General features: G+C 43.6%; 1 protein-coding gene across 1 annotated transcript; it reads right to left on the bottom strand.

The window, feature by feature from the left end:
- Positions 1–20,343, bottom strand: SAMHD1 (SAM domain and HD domain 1). Its single transcript, XM_010010583.1, has 15 exons — positions 20,189–20,343; positions 15,349–15,442; positions 14,202–14,362; positions 12,539–12,654; positions 11,851–11,921; positions 10,635–10,790; positions 8,309–8,409; positions 8,098–8,206; positions 7,420–7,511; positions 6,165–6,280; positions 4,526–4,665; positions 2,388–2,477; positions 2,067–2,171; positions 1,595–1,732; positions 1–123 (listed from the first exon to the last, which is right to left on the bottom strand). Exons 1-15 carry the CDS (start codon positions 20,341–20,343, stop codon positions 1–3), a joined length of 1,767 nt encoding a protein of 588 aa, XP_010008885.1.
- Positions 20,344–20,442: the final 99 nt, after the last annotated feature.

Genomic DNA, 20,442 nt, shown 5'->3' with positions numbered 1-20,442 from the left:
TTACTTATCTAAAGGAAGCCTCTGTTCACAGCTGGGTTCTGGAGTTGTCCAGTGTCCATCATCCCTTGCGTTATTCCAGTTTTCCTTCATTGGAATTAGATGAGGGGCAACCACATCACTATCCTGTTATTGAAAGTCAGAAAACATTAATGATAGTACATCCACTTTTGCTTTCTATCCTAAAGCAGGGGAAAGGAAGCTCAGTATCAGACTTACTAATAAACAAATAAATATAATCCATGGTCCTAGAAGCATTGTAAATCAATTGACGTGGAAGACTGCATCCCAAAGATGCTGTACTCAGTGGTGGGGAGTAACACATTTGGTGGGGAGAAAAAAACCAAACCCTATGAGAGAAGCCTTCACCACCAGCAGATCTCTTCTTCCTACATTATTACCACAAATCTAGGAGCGTTGGCAGGCTGGCATTTTGGGCATTGGTACATGAATCAGAGACATGATTATAAATCTTTCCCCTGAATTTGCCACAGTTCCTCATTTAAAAGTGCTGCAATGCACCAGCCCCAGGTGCTTCGATGTGCCTTGCACTGTCTTGAACATAACACTGGTACAGTAATCAGTATGGTCTAAGGCAGTGCTGCTCATCCTTGTCAGATATATATGTTTATATATATAAAGTGCTCAGGCAAACACAGGCAAGGGAGTGATACACTCTCTAAACTTAGAAATAAGCTGGTGAGATGCGTGTTGGGAAGTTCTGCAATGTGCCAGGGCCTTCACGATGGATATGCCTGAACTAGAAGAACGTGCTTACAGGATACAGCTGTACTCTACAAGCCACAAGCAGAGAACGCTTGTTGCTTGATGCATTTGCAAAAAACCCTTCTGAATGTAACTGCTCTCAAAAGATGGGTGCCAGAAGTATGACACAAGGCAACTCACATGTAGCGGAGTGGCTCCAGTAGCATTTTCTACTGAGAAAAGCTTACTTGATGTAACTGCTTCCCTACAGCGATGGATACACTGGACCTATCAGTAAATGGTAACTGTTTTTAGATGAAGGTGCCCACTCTCCTGCAAGGGGGATGTGATGGGGAGGTGGAGATGCTGTTTCACACATCATCATTTTACAGTCGTGATTGGTACAGGCTTCTCCTGGTGTGCTTTAGAGTCTCCATTTCACTTGCCAGGGCAGCTCTGAGGCTGTTCCCAACACAAAATGGAACATCAGATGAGCTGTAACAGACCCTCTTCCTCCCCCACAGCTGGAAACTTGTATGTTGAGAGTTGACAGAAAAGGGAAATGCAGAGAACAGATGAGGCCTTGCAGGCAACTCAGGCTACAGACGAGCTGCCCAGAGAGCAGAGGTTTGCAGTCTTGTTCCTGCAGGCATTTTCCACTCAGAGCCAATCGACTGACCATGATTCTGCTGGAGGAGCAGTGAGTTAAATCAGTGTAAATCTATCACTAATTCAGTGAAACCAAAGAACGTCCTGACATGAGTCACAATAAAACCAGAAGCTAGGTTACTGAGGAGTGGCTCTGCCACAAAGGCCAAGTGAAGACAAGAAGAAGCTTATGGACAAACGTGAAGAGCTTTAAGAACGATAAAAATACAAGTGAATTTGTTACCGGTGGTATGGTGAAATTCTTCTTTATGCACCACTGAATGAAATACTGTTTTGCAGCTGAAACAGTATCTGGATCCTGACTTCTGCAATAAACCCGGATAACCTGCTCAGCAAAGGTCCTGGGTAACAGCTTTGAAACCTTTGGAATATAGAAAGAAATAAGCTTAAGCATTTCTTGGAATTTAGAGACAACAGAAAGCGGTAAAAGACATCCCACTACAATCCGTGAGCTTTATCCAAATCAATTCTATTTCTCCAAGATTCCCAGTGTATCCAAGTTAAATACTGTTCATATGCAAAGGCTGTCAGAATTCCACATTATCTTAGCAGAACACACACCAAAGACCTGAAGGCCATGGATTCCACAAGCTCCCCACAACCCTGCAAGAACTGCCACGAAGGACTTTAATTGCTTCCATTACAAGCTGCAAAGATGCCCTTTAGAAGCCAGTTGAAACAAATTAAAAGATTACCTGCTCTTTGCTGATCTTGACTGCCTTGGAAGGATCAGCCTTGCAGTAGAAGAGAACATTATCAATGGGATTCTGTTCTTTCATTCCATAATCCATATTGATAACCTTGCACGTAAAACAGAGAAAATGGCACTTGTTAATTGTTTGTCTTTAGTTTTCCCACAATACATACAAAAGGATGCACAATGTACTTCTGTAAATGACACTAATGAAATACAACAATAATAATGCATTGAAACAGAACTCCAGTTTTCACTATGGTGTACAAGGCCCCTGCCATTGAGAAGTTTTGACCCTGAACCCACTCCGAGAGATACTTACATCAACTACAAAATCTTCAGCCTTTAGTTCCACATCTGGAGGATCCTTGTCTGGCTTGGATTTAGCAATGCTTTCTGCCAGGCTATTACTCTGAAAAAGAAAGACAGCAATGCAGGTTACATTTATGCACTATCAGGTCTAGACCAAGGCAACAAAATGCATGACAGAATGTGTCACTAAACTGAAGCTTTCATTTCTTCCCAGCTTGACAGACTCTTCTTGCAGCAATCTGGTTGCTTGAACCCTTTAATACCTTAGCCATAAATTTTCTACCTATGTGTAGAAACAAACCAAGCTTAGATAATTGAGAAGATCCAAATGGTGCCAGCCTGTGGAGGAAGAGTTTTACACCTGATGACAGGATGAAAGGGAGAGAGTGTCCATCCAGGATGCTGAAGTCTCCATGAAAAACTAAAATAATTACCTTCAAACAATTGTTTTATCAACACCAATGTTCTGCAATTAAGTTCCCAGAGCTGAATACTAAACATTTTTACTGATTCTCTTCTTTTTTTAATGAAGGGCTGCAGAATCTCACCCTCTAATAAAGCTTTAATTCCTGTACACTGAACATGTAAAAAAAACCCAAGAGACTGTCAAGATCAGTAATGTCACTGATCACTATGAAAAACCCCAAAACAAAACCAAAGCAGCAAGCTCCCAGGCAAACTTTGGAGGGGATGGTAACTTCAAAGCTGAAACCCACAAGGAGGTTTTGTCTGGTTTTGAACCTGAGAGAGTATTCCCTGCTGGTAGCTTGGCTAAAGCCAGGCAGAGGAGCAGGGTGTGATGGGGAGTTCATGGAAACATGGAAGTTCTCATTCAAAGGCTGTGGCTGGGCAGGAGAGAGCAGGCTGCCTGATTACACTTGTCCAGGGCTGCCACGTTCTGGGGAAGATGCAAGATTTGATGAAGCAAGATTTCCTGGGAACGACTGAGACTCATGGGACCGAAGCTTCAAGCGCAGCACAGAGCATCCAGGAGACAGGTCCAGAAGGGAAGGAATTTTTTGATGTCCATTGTAAAGAAAGGGAGACTGCTACAAAGAGCAGGGAATCACACACATTGCCAAGCTGTGTGTGGTTTGCTGGGACTCAAGAAGCCAAGAAAAGGTTTAGACTGAGGGCAAACCTAGAAGAAAGGTGCCAGGAGGCAACTGGCAGGAGGCAGCTCATTTATCAGCTGCTCTATTTCTGTTCCGAAACAGAATGTATCATGCGAACTTTCTCCTTTTCTTTGCTGCTGTTTGTTTGTCCTTTTTTTAAAGTTACCTCTTCCAGTTTGCATTAACTGGAAACGTAGCTTTGAGCTTAAGAGTTCTGTATCTGGGATGTTCCCCTGGCTCTGGCCAGCTGGAGGATCACAAAACCAGACAAGGCTGTGAGCAACCTCATCTAGTGGAAGATGTCCCTGTTCACTGCAGGGGGTTGCATTAGATGGCCTTTAAGGGTCCATTGCAACCCAAACTGTTCTACGATTCCAAACACAATGGCATTAAGGTCTCTTAAGGAGCAGAACAGACGCTATGTCCTATCTAGCCACTGCTCACCTCCAGCACTTTGGAGGAAGTTGAGCCTCCAACACTACTGCAACAGGCAACTATCCTGAACAGGCTTCCTATCCTGAACTCCTCCTCAGAAGGGCAGAAACGTGACAATCAGTGTTCCACCATTTCTTGTTTCCCCTCCTCTTATTTCCTCCTACTTTTTTAATACAGAATCTCTTAACGCTACTTTTGCTTAGCTGAAAGAACACAAGCCAACCTCTTCAAACAAAAAGAAGAGCAGAGCAGTAAGACACCTGGTGGTCATTCTCTAACCTTATTCCTTAAAAAAGCTGACTTAGTTTTGTTAAGGCTTTCTAGATACAGTCAGGCACTTCTGGAAACTTGGCATGGAAAATTTTAAGCATCACACCTGAAGTTTAGAGACAATTACCTGATGATGTGATAACACATAGCTCATTATCATATATATTATAGCCATCACAAGAAAGCTGGCAGCTTTTGGAATAGCAGTTAAGCAGAAAGAAAACCCCAAACCAAACCCACACAGAGATAAGAGAAATAAAGATGGTCAGTGACTTAGAGAACATTTTTACAGGGACAGAATCCAGGACCTTCCAGCAATGGACATTACCTGTATACGTTCACTCCTTGTTTGAGGCTGAGTCTCTCCTAAAAACTTGTATAACTCACGTCGTTCTATTTTACGCAGAATTTCTCGTGCCTCCTTCAGCTCTGGAGAGCTTGAGTGCAGAATTTCCAGGTAGACATTATCTGCCAAAGTTGCATTGATTGTTGTTAAGTATGTCACAAGCCAAGGCCACAGCAAAACGTACGTACAGGGACAAAGGTTAAAGCAACAAGAAAAACTGCTGGTTCAGGAGCGACACTCGCTCTCAGAGGATGACTGAACCCCCGGAGCCTGACAACTGAGACGTCACAGTATCACCAGAAAAAACAGCTCAATTCTCACCCCTGCAACAAGTTTTACCATGGAAGCTGCTTCCTGTTTATTCAGCCAGTCTTGTTTGGCAGAATATCCTGAGCCCCAGCACTTACTGGCTCAGGGACAGAGTGCTCTATCTCGTAAAAGAATAAAGTACTTCCATTAAACCTTCTGGATTTCTCAGACTTTAGATGCTAGCATCAAAGTCCCCCCTCTTGTCTCCACATGACAGTGAAGTACTCAGTGTGTTTCCCACCATCAATAAGAGCAGCAAGACACAGGTTTCTTTTGATGTGGCTTCAGAACAGAGAAGTTATTTTTGGCTGTCCTAAGAGATTGCTGCTGTCAGGATGCTGCTTGCCTCTCACAACCAACACAGCTGCACGTGTGTACATTCACATTCCCCAGACAAAAATACCCTAGACAGCTTTGACACGTGCTGCAACATCCTGCCTAGGACCACAACTGGCGTAAGAAGCAACCAACGCACTCCAGAAGCAAGTTATAAACCATGTACCCAACACCTTTAACTGACGGTTGGTTTTATGGACAAGGCTGATCAAAGCCAGGAACTTCTCCATGAGGAATGAGAGATTGTCAGAGTACACAACATAACTCAAGCCAGCTTCTGTGAATTACTAAATTCTCTGTGTTTCCTCTTCACAGCACTAAGCCAGACCTTGAGAAACAGGAAAACATCACAAGCCTCAGGTCTTGTTTGCTTCTCTCTGTAATCACACTGGAGTTTTTCCACAGCTCCATGTACTTACCCTACAAGAACCATTCTCACAAGCTCTCATTCGAGCAACCAGAAACTTTCAGCAATAAACTATGTTCATATATTGTTTTCTCCTGTTAAATCTGCAAGCAGGCTAGCCACATCTCAAGCAAGTCAAATTGGACCCTATAAGAGCTCTCTGAAACCTGCCTTGGGGTTAGTTGCAGACTACAACACACATACAGTACTTTACCTGATGTAGCTACATGTAGTTATCACTGACTTACATCCCCTGTGTGACAAGTACTCAGGACACAAGCAGGACCCTCCTGACAGCACTGCTTGCAATACTCTGAATGTGTGCAGAACATAGGAAGCTGGTGCTTCTCTCTCTCAACATAAAAGTAATTTAAACTAGAAGGTCTTGCTCTCCCAGAAAGATATGAATGCTCAGAGACTGGATGGTCCAAATCTGTCCCACCACAAAAGCAGTACTTTAGAGTCCTAGTTGTGGGCAATATCCCACTGTGCCAACAGTTGTCAAACCAGCATTTTAATGGGTACTCATGTTCTTTTACTTAAACAGAAGAGAATTCTGAGAGCTCATACCAGTTAGCTTAGTGTAGGCCTCCATGTCCTCCACTGCTGTAGAAATCTGGTACTGTTTTCCTCCAGAGCCTTCTATTTTAAAGAACTTGTCTGCTTTTTGAAGGGCTTCTGTAATCCTAGTTTAAGACAAAATTAAGACCTAAGGATAGCACCATTCTGAAACACCTTATTGCTCAAGTCAATAAAGACAGACATTAGTATGTTAAAAATAGAAGAGAGATGAAACTGCATCCCAAGCACGCAGCAGTCCCTGATGCACTGCAGTGTGCCCTGTCTCCACGCTGTCATTGCATGTTTCAACAGAGTATTTCCAGTTACTGAGAACAGGTTCAGATCAGACCTTAACCTTCTGTCAATGAATAAGCACTTTGTTCTCCTTCAGACTATGTGTTTTACCATTGCTTAGATGATTACAGAACCTTGCGAGACAGTGACATGGTCCCCAGCTGCAATGAGGCTGCCTCACAGGTGACCATATCCTTTCACAGCCTCCAGGAGTTAAAAGCACCAGGAACATGTGGCATTTTTCACGTGGGAAAAACCACTGTTCTAAAGATCAAGTTCTTCCAGAGTTCCCTGTACTCCATTGTCATTTCCAGCTCCTATGCTTATTTGGATAGGCTGCTGTAACTATGGTAAGCCAAGAACGACAATTCTTGGCTGTTTTACTCCTGACACATTGTACTGTCAAACCTTGACATTTTTAGTCTTTTAGGGGATCACTAAACCAGGAGCTGAAGTTTATGAAATGAAAGCAGTCATGAATCACTCTCGTACTGTGTAATCCTCTGTGTTCTTTTTTTCCAAACTCGGCAGATGGTAACTGGGCAGCCAAGATCCTAATGAAAATGTCTTTGGGGATGCTAGTTTTCTGCTCTCAAGAAGAGTAAAAAACTTCTGTAGACATCAGTAAGAGAGGTACAAATAGCCAGAACAATTCCTGATGTGGCACTATATACTGCTGTGGCACTACATAAACACAAAGCCAAGCCTCAGCTCAGCTGTGTTAAGCTTGCTCCTTACTTTACTCTGTTAGTAACCAGCCAGTTTGAGCTAAGCAGTCTCTAACTTGAAGCTAAAGGTTTGACCTTCAGCTGTCTGCAGTGATAACAGCATAAGCACACCCTAGTTATACAGCCAAGTGGCTTTTTTTCTATGTCACACCTTATTGATTATCTGAATATTCCAAGCAGATACACAGTTACAAGAATCTAAAGATAAATGGAATGCAAGAAAAGGGAACTATAATACTTGCATTATTTCAATGATGTTGCCAACCTTATGCTGGTACGCTCGTCGGTGCAGGCAGTTCCGTGTGTGGAACATATCATACAAATTTCCAACTTCCTGAATCAAAAAAAAACCACCAACCATCTTTTACTTTTGACATCTTCTTAATTGGAAAACTACAACAATCAAGGAACCAAATGAGTTGTCTCCTTCCATTTACAGCATAGAGCAGAAGGGTTATCTTGACAATTTACACATTCTGAAGCAGACTCAGACTGCTGTGGGAGAGCAGAAACCTGACAGTGAGCCAGGCAGCCCAGGCAGAGAAGGGGCCTCCCACTCTCGCAGCCCCAAAGCCACATTCCCCACTAGCTCAGAAGACCTGGAGCAGGATCATGCCCAGCTGATGCTTTTCCAAAGTCTCCCCTGGAAGTACACACCACAAACCCTTTCAAACAGAGGCTTGCTCTGTCCCTCCCTTCCTTAAACCAGTTGCTTCTGAGAACAGTTTTCAGAGCAGCAACTGTATCTTCCTCTCTTGGGCTATAAAAGCATCCAGCAGACAACCCCAGCACCCCCTGCAATGCAGAGCTCAGCCATAGCACGCTGCCCAGCCAGGCTCTGCCAAGCCCCACATGCTCTCAGTGTCCTGCTCTACCTCACACACATTTTGCTGCTGAGCATCCCCTCAGTTCACACTTACCTTGTCACGGATACAGATGTGCCTCTGATTTTTTACTTCACAGACCCGAAAGAATTTAAGTAATCGCTTATAATCAAAATTATTCTGGACTCCTAGGTGATGGCAATCCCTAAAAATATCCCACAGAGAGTGTTTAACAATGAGATTACACTTGTACATACAGGAGCATGATTTCAGTAGGAATTCATAACAAAAACTGAAGGATTTGTACCTGGCAAAATAATCCCACTTGTCAACGTCAATGCCACTTTTCCTGTTAGCCACTATCTCATACAGGAAACTTTTCTCCTTTGGCCGACCACGGTAGGGCCACTAACAGAGGAGCCAAGAAGGAAAGAGAAAAATCAGAAACAATCAGAAATTAAAAGTGTGCAAACAATGTCAGAACTAATTTTTAAAGACCATGGGAACACATTTTGATTTTGCTTGTGATAAACATCCAACACTGAGGTAGCAAAGAACACAAAGACAATCAAAGTTCAAATTTAAACAATGGGTTCCAACTGAAACAGGGGAAGTTCAGGTTAGATATAAGGAAGAAGTTCTTTACCGTGAGGGTGCTGAGGCACTGGAATGGGTCGCCCAAGGAAGTTGTGAATGCTCCATCCCTGGCAGTGTTCAAGGCCAGGTTGGACAGAGCCTTGGGTGACATGGTTTAGTGTGTGGTGTCCCTGCCCATGGCAGGGGGTTGGAAATGGATTATCTTAAAGTCCTTTCCAACCCAAACTATTCTATGATTCTATGAAAAGTGCTTTCAGAAGCTGTCTGGCATTAGAAATCCACAATTAGGCCTTAAGCATCTGACTTGCCAGAATATCAGGAAGAATAAAAACCATGTAGACAAGTACTTTATTTCCACACTCCTCTAAAGCAACAAAGAGTGGAAAAGGTTGGAATCATTTAATCCCTGGGGAGCTAGGTAAACCCACAAACATGTCACTGTCTTGCAGTCTTCTGCAATCAACTATTTAACCTTATAGAACAGTTTTAAAACAACTATTGAGATGTTTTAAACAAAAATTGTTTAAACACTCAGCTACTTAAACTCCCAACCCATCAGGAATGACTCAGCCATGAGGCAAAAAGGAAATCAATGCCAAAATAACAAGATATAAGTTGCACAGAAACATTACTTCCTTGAAAATGTCATGATTCTCTGGTATACAACCAGATAAATGGCTTTCCTTTATCTGTATTACAGAAGTATTCAAGTTGAAATGAATAAGAATGGAAACGTGTAAGCTGTGGGAAGAAAGCACATCATAGATAAAGCCATCCTGTACCGATCACAAAGAGCTCTGCTACTTGGGACAATGTCAGGACACCACTTATGTTCAACACATAGAAACAACTGCCAATGGAAGATCCTGCAGCTCAGCACCAGGAGGGTGGCAAGAAGGTTGCCATGTATCTTGTCTGACACTCCTTTTCCTTTTATCCTCCTGGAAAACAGGCATAGGACCCAACCAAGGAAAAGCAGACATGGGGTAAGAACCAGGCACAAGAACAATGGAAGTAGCAGGCAGCAAGATTTGTGTGCAAATGAGCAGGAGTGGGTAAACATCAACTTGCAGTCTTTGTAAATGAGTATCCTCTTCCTGTAAGATCTCAGAATGAATTTTATTATGCCAAGTTCCCTGTGTTTGTCATCAGATTGCTGGAGTACACATGGTAGAACTGCACCCTACTGCAGCAGAAAATGATGGGTAAGTGCTAACATTTGTGGGTTATTCATCTGCAACAACACACAAATTCTGATTAGGACCAGATTGTCATGACAGATCTCCCACTGACGGGTTCTTAATTCTGGTAGCAACTGAATGGGTGTCTCTGGAGAGATGACAAGAGCTGTAAAGTGAGGAGAGAGGACTTAATCCTTGCAACTTTATGAATGAATTAATAATCACGATCTCTTCTTCCTTGCCTCTTGAGGCAACACATTTGTCAAGTCTGAACCTTGACTCTGAGTTTGTTACTGCAATAAATCCAAGCATTTTGCTACTGTCATCAAAGCTGATGTAGCTCTGGCACTTGGGCCATGCTTTGGATTGCTCATTGCCTCATCTCTGCCAGCTCTCAGTTTTATTATCTATTATCAGCTCGTCCCCCTAAACTACCTCCATGTTTTCTTCACACGGCCACCTGAAAACACGTTCTCCCATCACCACCTTCAGGCTCCAGTAAACAGGCTGTTATCCTGATCTGACCATTTAAGGTTTCTGTTAAAAACGGAGTTCTACCAATCTAGTCACAATGAATTAGGTTCACTAAATACAAGTAATATTCTTAAGCTGTCCTCTAATCTGAAGATTTGGAGGTAAGAGCTTCTCAGGAAGACAGAGGCAAGTAACATAGTGAGGCTCCCATCTCCTGCCAGCCTGATAAGAAATAATCATTACACTTCTAAAGCATTTCTTGTGCCAGGATGCTCACAGGACTAAAAATAAATCATAAATATAGAAGCAAAAATTATCTACTCTTTCAGTAAAATTCAAGACATTTATTGGGATAACCACTGTACCAATACGTTGACTCACCGATATCTCACATGCGGCTTCATCTGTAGGTCCTTCTATTTGTTCCTTGATGAAGTCCACATCTTCTTCCAGGACAAGCCCATATGACTCCATGACTTCTTCTAGTTTATTGGAAGTGATCAGGTGCTCAAACATTTTAACAGAAGCAGTTTCATGCTGTGAAAAAACCCAAACCAACACCTAAATGTTGCATCACAAAGCTTAAGCATCTTTCCTGCACTGCCACAGCTTCCTCCTAAGCCAGCAGCAGTGCCTGGCAGGGCACCCGGGCATGGTGTGGTCCAAGTGCAGCACTTGGGTGATTTTCTGTTCATTTTCTATCAAACCAAACAGGAAATACCCAGCTTAGAGAGTCCACAAACACACTGTTCAGCAGAGAGCTGTTACTTTTGTATTCTAACAAACAGCAGTAAGACAGTTACAATGCTGAAAGACAAAATAACCAAGTCTGCTGTGCAGAAGATTAACAACTTTACTCAGCTGATTCTGTTTAGTAATTGCAAGCAGGGGCAGGCCTGAAAGGCCTGTGTTACATTCCTCACAGCAAAGAACCCATGAAACCCTTCAAAGTTCCTGAAAGTTTGAACTCTAAACACTGTATTAAATATCCTTGAACTAAAAACTGGAAAGGAAGCTCCCAGTTGGTATTTTGCATTTGTAAAATATATTCAGGGTAAAGCTCACAACATGCATTTTAAGGCACAATGCTGGCTTAAAATGATCAGTGCAGCCCTAAGGAACGCTGCTGCCTCTTCAGAGTCATACTATAGGCACTGACAAGAGCAAGGTTTCATTTCTCCTCTGTGTCACCCAATGTGACATCTGCAGGACAAGGACATGTGTACACAAGGAGATCTCATGAAAGCACACAGGAGTTCAAGAGCATGTGTACTTTCAGGGAAGGGATGCTGGTGACAAACACCTGCCCTCACTTCTCCCCACACCTCCTTCTGTGTTGCTAATAAGGCTGCATCTGCTCATGGCCATGCTGAAGGGGGCTAATGTTCCCCAGAGAGACAGAGAACAAGGGAATCACCACAAGATTAGAAGACAACATTCTGGGTTTTAATTATGTCATCAATACAATGCAGTAAGAAAAGCCTAGATGATAACTATATTCTCACAAGCACTGGCAGTTTTTAAAGATTAATTATTTTCCCTGTAAAAAAAAAAAATAATCAGTTTTCTATTTTTACTTTAATAGTGAGAAGCCCACCTTCCACTTCCAATCTGGATGAGTGAGTGGAATAAATCTTCCATCAAACATGTGTGAAAATGGCCCATGACCTTAAAAATAAAGATTACACAGGTTTAATCTGAGGCATGGTTGTCAGTAAGAATATTTTTAGCAAGGTAAGGAGCTGGATTCTCTTGTATTTGACTTGATCTGGACATACAGAATCACAGACTGGTTAAAGCTCATCTAGTTCCAACCCCACTGCCACGGGCAGGGACACCTTCCACTAGAGCAGGTTGCTTCAAGCCTTGAACACTGCCAGGGATGGGGCAGCCACAGCTTCTCTGGGCACCCTGTGCCAGCGCCTCAGCACCCTCACAGGGAAGAATTTCTTCCTTGTATCTAATGCAAATCTCCCCCCTGCCAGGTTAAAGCCATTCCCCCTTGTCCTGTCCCTACAAGCCCTTGTCCAAAGTCCCTTTCCAGATTTCTTGTCAGCCTGCTTTATGCACTGGAAGCTGCTCTAAGGTCTCCCCAGAGCCTTCTCTTCTCCATGCTGAACAACCCCAGCTCTCTCAGCCTATGTCCATAAGAGATGCTCCAGGAACAGATAAATACTGTCTTGGAATATGGCCATGCACTGAGCAGCCCAAAACAGCACTCTCATTCTGATCTCAAAGCCAGGTTGGCTTTCAAAAAGCAACAAGCCATCTCAGATGTAACTTACCCAAATCATGACAAAGGCCAGCAATTTCTACACAGAGGATGTCTCGCTGGGTTATATCCAGTTCTGGCTGTTTCTTCTTCAGTGCACGAACCAGACGTCCTGCTAAGTAGCCCACCCTGTTTGCAAAAGAAGAGAAACTAAATCCTTTAAGTCATAGCTCTTGTCTGAGGGGTAGCATAGAACAAATACTCAAACTCTAACCTGCAAGAAAGTCACAGAAACAAAGTACTTCCCATAGTAGAATTTTAGTCATCAGTAACACATGTGAAAGCAATAAAGCATGAGATACCATGCCCCAAGCACACCAACAACAGTAACTACGTAAGCAAACAGCAACACGTTTACCAACAGCGTGCATCCTGAAGCACCACAGTGTACACGTGGTCCCTTTGACTTCCGGTCAGGGCAATTGCAAAGGTTCACAACAGTCACCAAAGCACATTGTTCTTCTTTCAAATTGCTATTTTAAGAGTAGCTTATGACAATTATTTCTCTTTCTGTCATTCATTTTAAATTGGGCATTTAATTTCACTGAACGGGGGACACTGTTCTCATGATATGAACTTCTATAACCTGTTCACAAGCTCTACCCCAGCTTCCTTTTCTACTTGCCCTAATCTTGCAGAACACCTTAAAGCAAGGCAAGGTTTTATATGACAGAGTAGTATCTTTGATTAGACCAACTTTTACTGTTTGGTGGTTTTTTACTAGATTGATAAGCACACGGAGCTTGATAACAACTGTCCCAAGTTTAATTAAATGGATTAATTAAACAGTCTAAAAGAAAAGGTGATTGATACCACTGGAGTTTGCAAACTCCTCTTGTGAAAGCTTAGTTTATATCTCTCACATTTTTGTCTTTTCAGGTTTACCAGACACAATCAATTCCAGCCTCACTGACTTGACCCTCTTGCAACACACACTTGCATCTTTATAGTGTCACGGAGCAGGGGTAGACTTACTCCAGACTTACTCCTCAATATTTCAGCACTAACAGAAGCAACTTCAGGCTGGCCAGACCTTGTGAAAAACACCCCCACTGACTAGTTCAATTTCTCTGCACCTTGGGATATACTTATAAAACAAGCTTAAATTTGTCATTAATCAGCTTCTCTGTGGAGTGTGAATGACCTAGAACACTCTGGGAATCCTTGGGTCCATCATCTGTTTCTGTTTACCTTACTGCAAACAGCCTGACCAATTGCTGTCAATTGCACAAAGCACACACAGCTGCAAATGCAAACATTGCTGATAAAATGGGGTTTAGCTGTGCTGAACAATATGAGGGCAATACAACTGTCTGGCAAGTCATTTAGAGTAGGCCCGGTACCCTTCCCAGGTTTGTGCTTTAAAACTCAAGTTCTGACCAAGGAGAACATAAACCACTCACAGTTTTTAATTAACATGATTCTCACAAGCAGAAGTGGTGGGAAAGGAAATCTAACATTGATCCATCTTGTTGGCTTCTTTATCTGTCTGTGTTAAACGAAGTTCAAGGGAACAGCCCATAATCACACAGCACATCCAGAAACATTTCTGAGACCATAACTGCCACCACAGCAGTACCCACCAGTGCTCAAAGACAGCAATGCCCCTTGGCTGGCACTCCACAGTAATGGAACTAAACTCAGGGGAATGCAAATGCAAGACATCACCACCTTACCCTATAGAGTGTTCAAAGCGGTTGTGAGAGGCTCCTGGAAAAACAAAGTAAGTGCCACCCAGCTGCTTAATATATCTGAGGCGCTGAAACTGCGGTGTGTCGATGATGCGAACAAGAAGGGGATGTATTTCAATGTGCCCATGAATTGGATCATTAAAAACCTACAAAAGCCAAACAACAGTGTAATTAACATTTAAAATTTGACTTGGGGAAAAAAAAAAGGCATCAAGGTAAAAGATAACTAGAATGGTTAGGCTGGGTGTTTTGTTTTCTCCTCTAAGAAGGAGACTTAACACTTGAGAAAACCACTGTCTTTACTGATCTGCTGTTGCAGTTAAAGCAGGACACCACAATACAAGGCTGAGACAGCCAGTAAGAAGTGTTCAGTTTGACACTGTTTGTGTTCTTTAAAATCAAGTGAAATTTTGCAGCATGGAAATTATAATTCTTACCTTTTTCACAAAATAACATGCAAACCCTAAGATAACTGAAATACAAAAGGCATACTCCTTGATCATCCCTAAGCATAGGTTTTAAGAGACATCTGATTAACTACAGTGACTTACCAAAGAAGATAAACACACACCTTGCCTCAAAACAGCAGATAAAACCATTTCATCATACTGAGGCAAATAAGGCTCTCCTGTGCTCTCTCTGCTCTCCGTCACTGAGCTGACAAAGCTCTAGCAGATGTGCAGACTACCAAAGAACACATGCAGCCCTGGCCCGAGTTAAACCAACATACACCACTGTGAGCAACTGCTGGAAGCAAGGAGTCTGTTAACCCAGGCCTGGGGCTAAGCTAATAGAAAAACACAAGGAGAGGCTCTACACAGAGATGTGAAAGGGGAGCTCCTCAACACACTTCAAACAGCTCCTCTGCTCACTCCACCTCTCACAACCGCCAGGTGCCCACATAAAGCTCTCTGCTGATGATTTTAACAGTACTTCTGGTTAATGTGGTTTCTATAAGACTACCCACTACCAAGGAGCAGGGCTCTTCTAGTGCAATGGAGAGGCACCATCACAGCTCCAGCTGAAACCACCAAGCCAAAAGGAGGGAGGCAGAGAAACAGGCATAGGGAGAGTGCTGTGAAGCCCTGGAAGCAGTGTCCCCCGACATGATGTGACATGGCACTGGGGCTACCTTCATCATATCCATGTGCTGCTGTTGCAGTTTGTCCAAGCAGGCCAAAACTTTCAGTCTCTCAGCTGGGAGGCTAGAAAGGAAAAAAAAATACCTTGAGAGCAAAGTTTGCAACGCGTGTCCCTTAACAATTTGCAGCACATATGGAATTACTTGTGCAAGTTCATATTAACTCTGATACTCGTTGCCTTTTTTATAGAAACAAGTATTTCTGCAGCTTTTTCAGGAAAACATTGAACATATTTTCAGGAAAACATTGAACATATTTATCCTTCCAAAGTATAGAAAGAAGAGAACAAAAAGCTACAGAAATTGTCAGTAAAGCAGTGTAAGAGCTTCTCCCACTTATACAGAATTGAGAAATAGAACCACCAGGGAGCACACATTTTTACATCAATTTCTCTTAGGGAAAGTCACATTTGGAGATAAGGCCTATAAATTCATGGGATAGACAATGTGCAGGCTGAAAAATTCCTTAAACTAAAATGCCAAAGTCCCAATAAACAATTTTTATAAAAATTTCTTTCAGTTTGTCAACTCTGTGTTAAAAGTTCAGTGTTGCCAAATTAATTTGAATTTTACACAAATGAATTTCAACTCCAACAGTGGAACTGCCAGAGTTTAAAAAATGCTCTAATTTTGTCAACAGCTGCTTCTTCTATTTCATGAAGATATCTTGCTATCATTTTTAGTAAATTATTAAGGGTCCCCTTCACAACACATACGTAAATGTCCAGCATAGGTACTCTCTTGTAGCCATGGCATTATAAGAGCACAGGCAGGACAAGTCTGGAGGGAGAGATAATACACCCTATTGCACTCACTTCTATCAACTCTGCAAGCCGTGTCCTTGAAACCAAGCAAAACGTTTTCAGCTCAATTTGACAGCAAACACCTTATCACAAGGAAGTATGACTTGCTGCCTTTTACACTCCTCAGCAGTCTACCATCCTGAAATCAGTTTTACACCAGGCTTTCAATTTAAACTTTAACAGAAGCAATACAATAAAATGTCAACAATGACCAACAAATACTGCTCAATGCACTACACATTTTCATCCGAATCATTTAATAATTCACAATCCATCAACTACTAAACACAATGTCATGTCTGAGCTGCTGCTGAGCACTTTTCGTCTTAAGTGCTCAGTAACCCTCCCCCAGCAAGGGGCTCTCGGGCTGCAGCCTCTCTGCTCACAGACTGTCTCCAGCCTTCAGCTGCTGCCACTCACGGTGATGATGAAAAGTACCAGTGGTGATGCTTGGACCAGTGTGTTACTTCACACCCCGAGCAGCTCAGTCTGCAGGAGCTACCACAAACCCCCACATACATTCCTGAAAGAGCTCACTATTTACAGGGCAGTAGGAAGTAGCTAACGCTGAGGACACAAGAAGAGAGCCACCTGCCCACCCTTCTTGCTCTCTCCTAAGAAGATGAACTTTGGCATTTGGATTTTGGAAGAGCCAAGGAACCCTTCTGTGGCCAGCACACCAGAAGCTTGTACACACCTATGCTTACACTCCCAGGAAAAGCAACTGCAACTGCTCTTTGAGGTCCATCCTGAAAATGGGACCAAGAATACTCAACTGCTGCTTGAAAGAAGAGAGCAGTCTTTCTGACCACAGGCATGGCTATCTTGGGCAGGACTAGTGCTTCGCTGGTAACCAAGCACCTCCATCACCACCCTCAAAAACAATTCAGGGACAGCAAAATCACAAGCAATGTACTTTCAGCCATCTACATTCATTTTACTTCTGTGGAGGAGTTCTCTCTCAAGACACCTAGTTAACATGCAGAACCACACCTGGACCAGAGTACCTTTGCTCAGCAGACTTGAAAAATTAACACCCAAACTTGACGTGCAGAGATGACCCCCATGTTCTTAACTACAACTGAGGTCTTCATTGGATACAACCAAAAGAGATAGAAATAAAACCCAAAAAAGACAAGTGATGCTCCAAACTTTTGCTCACTGCCCACTGACTGATGCCCAGATCATCCCTGAGCAGTGATCAGACCCTTCCAGCCAACTCCCCACAGCTTCTATACTGACCATGATGTTCTATGGAATAGAATATCCCTTTGGGGAGTTCGGGTCAGGTGTCCTGTCTCTGCTCACTCCCGGTTTCTTGTGCCCCTCCTCACTGGCAAAGCACGAGACACTGAGAAGTCCTTGATCAGGGTAAGTGCTACTAAGCAACAACTAAAACACGGGTGTGTTATAAACACCATACACTGAATCCGAAACACAGCACTGCACCAGCTACTAGGAAGAAATTAACTCTACCCCAGCCAAAACCAGGACAGTAGATCAAACATCAACACACATGGTTTTTAACAAGGTGTAATGCTGCAGGATTATACAGTCATGCAATAGAACTCAGGTAACAAAACTTGCCCCAAGATACTCCTGGTCACACAAGGCAGGACTTCTTTGAGACATTTTTGAGAAGGCAAGGTGGCGCAAAGCTCACCTAGCATTAAATGAGGGTCAGAGCTGCTGACTACAGAGCACAGCCTGTTGGCTTGAAGCACTCGATTATACTTTTAAATCCCCCAAAAATTCAGGAGAGAGGAGAACATTAACTGGAAAATAGCCAGGTACATAAGAGGAAGGCGTGTGGGCACCTACGATCATAAGAAACTACCAATGACTGCAAGTAGAACAGCAGAGAAAGGACAGTTATGTACTACTGGCACTAGTTTACTATACAACTACCTGCGCAAACACTGTCCACAAAGAGCACAGCCTGATGTGCTGCTTTGCTGCAGAAACTCACCTCCAGGAGGGCTGAATGAAGCGGTGCTAGTGCAGCTCTCAGCAGGGTACAACACAGCTGTTGAAGTCACCCCTGGGACAACAGGTCGGTGCTGTGCAAGGGTCAGAGCAGCAAAGGGAATAAATAGGCCCAGCCAATGAGGTTGGGAAATCCCTGCCTGACACACCAGGTCAGTGAGTTGGGTGTCTTATCATCCTGCCCTGCCTCCAGGAACACTAACCCTTGTGACAGCTCTGGATGACAAAGAATGTTGACAGGAAAGTCTTGTTGTGATGGGATCACCTGGATATTGTACACCAAGAGCTCTCTGTCCTTCTCCAAACAGAAAGCAACAGCAGGGGATTTTTTCCCTGCTATCTATGAGGCAAGATTGCTTCAATCAAGACATTATGCACAAATCATGTGCCAGCACTGTGGTTTCCAGGGCTCTGAAGGCAGAATTGCTCCAACAACCTAAGCAGCAACACTGCTGACTCTCTTCCAAAGGGTAAGGACCGATACTTCCCCATCCACCCCTCTCTTCTTTGCCCACACCCTTCCTCATGCCACAGATGACAATGCTGAAAAAATCCCTTTTCTGCACCCATTAGGAACTTAACTAATCCAGACATCAGCCAGTCAGCCCTACTCATCAGCTGTACTTAGTGTGCAGCATGCTGCACGCCACACAAAACGTCCACTTCCAGGAACATGAGAACATGTGGGAAACCCACAGTACTGCCTCCAGCCCCTGCCATTCCAAGTTCTCCCCACTGCAAGTTCAGGAATGGCAGGGAACCAAACATCTGCATTCATTACCAGCCTGTCACAGAGAAATGATGAAAATTACTGTAGGACACGGTGTATGGCAGGAAAATGCATGCAAAGGGATCATTCTTCAGTGCAGAGTTGAGATGATTTAAAAAAGCAGAAGGCTCCAGCAATTTCTCATCCACCTCACAGTGTTTTCAGCACAACAGAAACAACATGTCAGATCTCACCAAATGAAACACTAAAAGGACCCTCCTGGGCAGAATGGGGAGGAGAAACAAAAGAATATAAGACCCATGGGTTGAGATAAGAACAGTCCAATAACTAAAGTATGGTATACTACTACTACTACTAACAGTAATGATACAGGAAATAACAACGGGAGAGAATATAAAAGTAAAAGGGGAAAGATAAAAAGCAATAAACGCAAATGATGCACGATACAACTGCTCACCATCTGCTGACTAATACCCAGCCCAACCCAAGCAATGACCAGTCCCCTTCAGATAACTCCCTCGTTTCTATACTGGGCATGATGTGCTGTGCTACGGAATACCCCTTTGGGTAGTTTGGGTCAGGTGTCCTGTCTCTGCTTCCTCCCAGCTTCTTGTGCCCCTCCTCACTGGCAGAGCATGAGACTGAAGAATTCCTTGATCAGGGTAAGTGCTACCGAGCAACAACTACAACATTGGTGTGTTATCAGCATCATTCTCACACTAAATCCAAAACACAGCACTGCACCAGCTACTAGGAAGAAAAAATAACTGTTGCAGCTGAACCCAGGACAAACCCCAGAAAAGTTACAAGGTTTTTGGGACCAGCCATCTCCATCACTTCTGGGAGCAACCCCCAACATGCTTTAGGCCAGCATTCAGTTCTCCTCTGTTCATGGCAGGTGATTGCTGTGCGACTTTGCCAAGTGCTGCAGCCTCTCACAGTGGCCACCCAACTCCACCAAAAGCCTGTATCCTGTCAAGGCACACAACCAAGCCTCCTTTCCTGTGACAGTCCACCCTATTGCAGAAAGTGCAACAAAGAGCAAAGTCGCAGCAACTGCTACAAAATTAAGATTCCAAAGCTCACGACTTATCCCAGGGATGTGGGTGAACCCCAGCTTGCATGGAACAGCCCTGCTCTTTAAAAACCGTTATTACTGTCAGCACTAGAATGGAGCAGCATTAACTTGACCCAGGAAGACAGTTCTCATCAAAACCACTGGGGTTTATATAACGGTTCTAGTACCACTTGAAGGGTTATTGTGTTGGTGGCAGTTTCGTTAAAGCTTTTTAAATGGATGGGGTTTAGTTACTGGGCACAAGCTTCCACGGTTTGTATGGCTCTGGCTGTGCCGGGGTCAGCAGGGGAACCGGTAAACCGGTCCAGAGGACTCTCGATCAGCCGCACCGGGCTCGTTCCACCATAAACACCTGCTCCAACCGCCCTCACGGCCGAGCTCTTGGGCATCCGGGTCGGACGCGGGTCAAAGTCATCCCGTTCGGTCAGGACCCGGTGAGGCGGGGACCCCCCTTGCAGGGCCTCACGGCCGCGCAGCCCCTCGCGAAC

The sequence above is a fragment of the Nestor notabilis genome, unplaced genomic scaffold, assembly GCF_000696875.1.
Source record: "Nestor notabilis isolate BGI_N333 unplaced genomic scaffold, ASM69687v1 scaffold31792, whole genome shotgun sequence".
NCBI classification, from domain to species: Eukaryota; Metazoa; Chordata; class Aves; order Psittaciformes; family Psittacidae; genus Nestor; species Nestor notabilis.
This window is presented reverse-complemented; position numbering and strand designations above follow the sequence as displayed.

Excerpts from the sequence above, each read along its gene's own strand:
- SAMHD1 (XM_010010583.1), bottom strand. The coding sequence starts at position 20,343 with ATGCCCAAGAGCTCGGCCGTGAGGGCGGTTGGAGCAGGTGTTTATGGT. Across the intron at positions 15,443-20,188 it reads ACCGTGGAAGCTTGTGCCCA|GTATTTTTTTTTCCTTTCTA; the intron begins GTAACTAAACCC and ends TTTGCTCTCAAG. Across the intron at positions 1,733-2,066 it reads TCAAGATCAGCAAAGAGCAG|GTTTCAAAGCTGTTACCCAG; the intron begins GTAATCTTTTAA and ends TATATTCCAAAG.